At 36.6% G+C, this 5,939-nt stretch overlaps 1 protein-coding gene across 1 annotated transcript; it reads left to right on the plus strand.

Moving 5' to 3' along the window:
* On the plus strand, positions 1–2,318 carry LOC133297762 (sucrose transport protein SUC1-like). Its single transcript, XM_061496956.1, has 4 exons — positions 1–1,197; positions 1,628–1,691; positions 2,004–2,047; positions 2,136–2,318. The coding sequence occupies exons 1-4, from the start codon at positions 1–3 to the stop codon at positions 2,316–2,318; spliced, it is 1,488 nt and encodes a 495-aa protein (XP_061352940.1).
* Positions 2,319–5,939: the final 3,621 nt, after the last annotated feature.

Consider the following 5,939-nt stretch of genomic DNA (forward strand, 5'->3'; position numbering starts at 1 on the left):
ATGGAGTCTACAAAATGCAATGAACCAAGTCCACTCGGCAAGATGATAGTCGTTGCATCCATCGCCGCTGGTATACAATTCGGGTGGGCCCTTCAACTCTCCCTGTTGACACCATATGTTCAGCTGCTCGGTGTCCCACACATGTGGGCCTCCTTCATCTGGCTCTGTGGGCCCATATCCGGCTTGGTCGTTCAGCCTATCGCCGGTTACTACAGCGATCGTTGCACCTCCAGATTCGGCCGCCGCCGTCCCTTCATCTTCTTTGGCTCCCTCGCCGTCGCAATCGCTGTATTCCTCATTGGCTTCGCCGCCGACCTTGGTTACTCATTCGGCGACGACCTCACCAAAAAAACCCGCCCACGCGCCGTTGCAATCTTCGTCATCGGCTTCTGGATCCTCGACGTGGCTAACAACATGTTGCAAGGACCATGCCGCGCTTTCCTCGGCGACCTCTCCGCCGGCGACTACAAGAAAATTAGAGTCGGAAATGCCTTGTTCTCATTCTTCATGGCCGTCGGCAATGTCCTCGGTTACGCCGCCGGATCCTACAGCGGCCTCCATAAAATCTTCCCCTTCACACAAACCAAAGCATGTGACGTGTTCTGCGCTAACCTCAAGACTTGTTTCTTCTTCTCCATCTTTCTTCTCCTTGTCCTCGCTGTGATCGCTCTCGTTGTCGTGCATGACGCACCAATTAACCCACGTGATCACAATGTCGTCGACGAAGAAGAAACAGCTTCATCATCATGCTTTGGTCGATTAATATGCGGTGCATTTAAGGAACTCAAGAAGCCAATGTGGATGCTCATGTTGGTGACAGCTATCAACTGGATTGCATGGTTCCCTTACTTCTTGTTCGACACTGATTGGATGGGTCGTGAGGTGTACGGTGGTGATGCCGGTGATGCTGCATATGGCGCTGGTGTCCGCGCTGGTTCATTGGGTCTAATGATTAACGCTGTCGTTTTGGGTTTCATGTCTTTGGCTATTGAGCCATTGGGTAAAATGCTTGGTGGTGTTAAGAGGCTGTGGGCTACTGTGAACTTCATTCTCGCAATTGGCATGGCAATGACTGTTGTTATCTCCAAACAAGCTGAGCACGAACGCCATGTTGGCCTCCATGTCGCAGGGTCACCCTCTGAGGCTGTTAAGGCTGGTGCCTTGGCTTTCTTTGGTGTTCTTGGTATCCCTCTTGCGGTAATATTATTCTCTATATATATTCTTATTCCTAACCACCTCCATTAATTATAATAAACTAATTTATAATTAAGAGATTATATAATAATTAATTTTTATAATTTTAACATATTAGGAGTTACATTAATCTTTATTATGATCAAAAAAATTCAATTTTTAAATAACTCATTTTTGGATCACACGGAATAATTTTATCTTATCGGATAGAAGAAATATTATTTTTATTATTATTAAAGAATTATTTACATATATAATACAAATTTTTGCAGGTTATGCCAAATGTTACATAATTTATGAATAGATTTGATATTACATTTTAAAATGTTATAAAAGATATTAATTTTTCCTTGGCTGAGGTTGGATTAAAAAATGAGGCTTAATGATGATGTGTCGCAAACTAATACGTACAATTTGTGGTGCATGTGTTCAGATTACTTTCAGCGTTCCTTTTGCTCTGGCATCAATCTACTCGAGCGCTACAGGAGCAGGCCAAGGTAAACTTACTCATAAAATAATTATAAGGTCCCTGACTTCTTCTCAAATCAATTAATATCATGTATTATTAATAATATATAGTTATAATATTAAAATTAATTTTTCTCTCTCTACCACATACCACATATTGTTAGTGTTAGTTTTAACTCATCAAATAACTTTTAAAATTACAACTATGTATTATTTGTGCTATATTTCCCAATTTTAAAACAAGTTTTATATCACATGCCCTTATTTAAATAATTTTTTTTTATCAAATTTGGGTTAATTCGTAAAGCCAATTATGCTCATTTTTGTTTCGAAATTTTCAGGTTTGTCTTTGGGAGTCCTCAATCTTGCCATCGTCATTCCACAGGTTCGAATACACTTGATACATATAATGTCAAAAATTAATATTATTTGGAATTATTTGACTGATTATGTATAAATTTCTCTGTATGCAGATGATTGTTTCAGCACTGAGTGGACCTTGGGATAACTTGTTCGGTGGTGGCAATTTGCCAGCTTTCGTGGTGGGTGCAGTGGCTGCTGTCGTGAGTGCTATAATGGCAATTGTCCTGTTGCCTACACCAAAGGCAGAAGATGAGGCCAAGGCTTCAACCGTTGCCACTGGGAGCTTCCATTAAATAGTGAAATTTGAAATGTTTCATAACATATGATGAAGTTGGTGTACGTGTACATGATATGGTATATGGTATGGCCGTTCCTACCCCAAAATGGGGTTCAAGTGAAGAAGAGAGACCATCCCAAAACTTCGTTCATGCTAAGGAACTAATTAAAATACCGGGTTGTCTCTCAGCTAGTGTTATATTTATAGTCGTTAGCAATACTTTGTACATTAATCACACAAGAACAGAGATGGCCAACTCCTTTCCTGACAATTTGTAATCAATTGAATATACCACACAAATACGCAAGTGCACGTGTCACAAGTAATAAAGAGATGTGTGAGTCCAAATAACGTTCCCACCGAGATTAGTTATAAAGTGTGAACTATTCAAGTAAAAAAAATACAAGAAAAGATTGATTTTGATGATTGGATTTATAAAATAAAAGATAATTAAAACTAAGAAAACAGTAAACTAATTTCAAATGTATTAAGGTGATGGATGATATATAGGTCAGGTTCAATTTCCCTGATACATCAATACTAAAATAATGCTTTAACGATGATATATCAATGTTTAATTAGTAACCGAACACTAAAGTATGCTGGGGCTTTTGACCAACCTAACATATATACCCAATAACTAATTCTCACATCTTTATGGCCAAACTAATTACTGAACTGTTAAAGCTCAAGTTCAAAAGCTATGTGGTGTGAATGATCTCTCTACCCACAACTTAATCAAATTATTCTTAACCTAATTAATCCACACAATTCAACAAAGGTCTGGATTCGGAAACCTCTCGGTCCCAACCTCCTCAATATCACATATATATCTCTCGACATGCATACGTGAATAAGAATAAGCAAACTCGTTGAAAAACTAATTAAACATTAATAAAAACAAAGTTTAGGCATACATCTCAATGTTACAACATAGGTACTTTATCACCTAACCTATAGAGCAATTTAGCTCATAATGGAATTAAATAAAACAGAGAAGAGGAATAAAGAACTCATTAAAAGACAGAAAAGAAGATGAAAACGAATGTTGTTATAATACTTTGTCACGGTCTTGCTCCAGCAACGCTCCAGCAGCTCTTCCTTCTCCAAGAATCTTACTTTCTCTCTCTAAAACATCCCTTCTGACTTGACTTCGCTTCCCTCCTTGTTTCTCTGACTTCTCGACCTCCTTCTAACTTGTCTAACCTTTTGATTCCGTGGGGGACTTCTCTTTAAATAGATAAAGTGGTTGGATAATTAGGTCTTAGGTTTGGGAGTGAGATTTCATGAATCGTGTTGCTGCAGCCTTATCTTATTCCTATTTTCTTATGCTGTTGGCACTTGATTGGATAAGATCTTGATCTTCTTGATTTTCTTGTGCCAATATTGTTGTCGACTAGGTACGAGTTTATTGATCCTAGCAATTTTAGGATAAGAGTTAATCTTCAAGAGCGTCCTTGATCCTTGCTTGCTGGTGTTTTATCAATTGTTGCGGAATAACTAACTTTTGAATTTTGAAAATTCAGTTGTTCCTTTGTCCATACTGTCATGCTGTACTGATTGCTATATCATTACTTCGTCAGTTTCTCTGTTACAGCATTCAGAAGTCGATTTTTCCTACAAAGACAAACACTCAACAAGTCATCTATTCATATACACAATCAAGGAATATTGTCTCATTTTCCATACTTAGTCATCTCAAAGCACTTAATCATAAATATACAACATTTATCTTAATTATCATGCAAACAAGATAACTTATATGGAATTTAAGCAGCAAATTCATCATAATGATACTAAATTAACTCTCATTTGGGAGAGTTAACAGGTACTGGGAATTTCAGTGTAACATCCCTGTTTACAACCGATTAGTTATCATACATATGATTCAAAACACAGCATTAAATAACATGCCTAAGCAGAAGACTTACTTAAGGTTAGAAAAGGCTACATCGTATAATTAACGAATAAACATTTTCTATTTAATTTATCTTTACGTACGTTGCACATAATTTACTTTAATCTGTACAGTCTCATAACTGCATAAATCTAATACTTAATTATCCAATGACTATTCTTGACAGTCTCTATATGAATATGATATCCTGTATCATTTCAATCGAGATACACGAACAACATAACAACTGTAAAACATACTAGCCTGCGATCAATTCCCTTCAAATATTCAATACCTGAAAAACAGCTAAGTCCAAACCAGATATACTATAGAATATTGCTCTGCGTCATTCCTAATATCAATTCTATATCCATATATACATATACATCCCTCAAACATTTACATCACACTAACTAATACCAAAAAGAGACTATACATAAACATGACCATATGTCATGCTACCAAAAAATATACAGTCATCCTCTAAACAGAAAACCAATATATATATATATATATATATATATATATATATATATATGTATATATATCCAAACGCCAGCTAACCCAACAGACACTCTAATCTTGAGCAACTCCTTTGCCCTACATAGACTCATTAAGGGCATTTTAGTATTTTACATTCCTAGGTGTCTTAAATCAATTAAAACACATTAGATTCTCTCTCTTCCCTCACACACTTAGCTCGCAGCCCCCTCTTCCCCATCAAATCGAGCCCTCTATTTTTTGTGGAAACAAGAGCTTGAATTTTAATTGTGAGCTAGAGACACTTTGAGAGGAAAGTTTGAATACCAAAGTTCTTCACCATCATCTTGTGAGTGATTTCCATGTTGTGAGTTTTTCTTGAAGAGCATTGTGTGAAGAGTTTTCCTCCTTGAACCCCATGACCTAAGTGCGTAGATGAGTGAGTGGCTTGGAAGCTCATTTGACTTGCTTTGATGCTTGCATACCACTTTCTTGGATCCTAGGAACTCATTGGTGGTAAGCATTTCAACTTTTCCTTAAGATTTATGATGGATTGAAAATGGGTATGAAATTTCGAATATGTTGTTGATGGGTGTTGTTGGAGGCATTTAATAGATATATCCCTTTGGAAATTATTGTTTAGAATGATGTTTTAATGGTTGAAATCAATTAATAATTTAAGGTGTGGAGTTATGATACTTGGTCAAATTTTCATGATTGAAAAGTGAGTGAAAGTGATGGAGAAATTAATGTGGATAGTGTAATTAGATGATGGTTAGAGAGAGACTTAAATGGTGAAGATTAATGTAGGTTAATTGTAATAGAATTTATATTTTCACAACAATTTTGAGTTATGATCACAGTTTGGAGTTTTGTTAAATACGGTTGATTTAAAAATGTAAACACTATTAAATTTTTTTTTTTCCGTATTTTAGTTAACTACTGTGATTGTAACTGCATTTAATATCATAATTGATGATAACACACCAGTCCGATAACGAAGTGTTACATTTTATGGTATTAGAGCAGTTTGTTAGGGAACTCTGTAGATTGTATGATTGTGTTTAGTGTTATGTAGTTGTCTATAGACTCTTCATGATTATTGTATATGTGATTCTATAGTGTGGGTCTAATCAGTTCATTCCTTTGTGTTACATGTGCAATCATCATGAGAAGGCTTCGTGGCAACCGTGGGGCATCGAATGCAAATCCTCCTTAGCTTGATCATGTGGCTACAGAGTTGGCTGCTTTGCAGACGAC

The sequence above is a fragment of the Gastrolobium bilobum genome, unplaced genomic scaffold, assembly GCF_033153095.1.
Source record: "Gastrolobium bilobum isolate Gb01-03AN ecotype WA unplaced genomic scaffold, APGP_CSIRO_Gbil_v1 utg15063, whole genome shotgun sequence".
NCBI classification, from domain to species: domain Eukaryota; kingdom Viridiplantae; phylum Streptophyta; class Magnoliopsida; order Fabales; family Fabaceae; genus Gastrolobium; species Gastrolobium bilobum.

Bases quoted from the DNA above. Each gene is read 5' to 3' on its own strand.
- LOC133297762 (XM_061496956.1), top strand. From the start codon at position 1: ATGGAGTCTACAAAATGCAATGAACCAAGTCCACTCGGCAAGATGATA. The intron at 1,198-1,627 runs GTAATATTATTC...GCATGTGTTCAG, and splicing joins TTCTTGGTATCCCTCTTGCG to ATTACTTTCAGCGTTCCTTT. The intron at 1,692-2,003 runs GTAAACTTACTC...CGAAATTTTCAG, and splicing joins CGCTACAGGAGCAGGCCAAG to GTTTGTCTTTGGGAGTCCTC.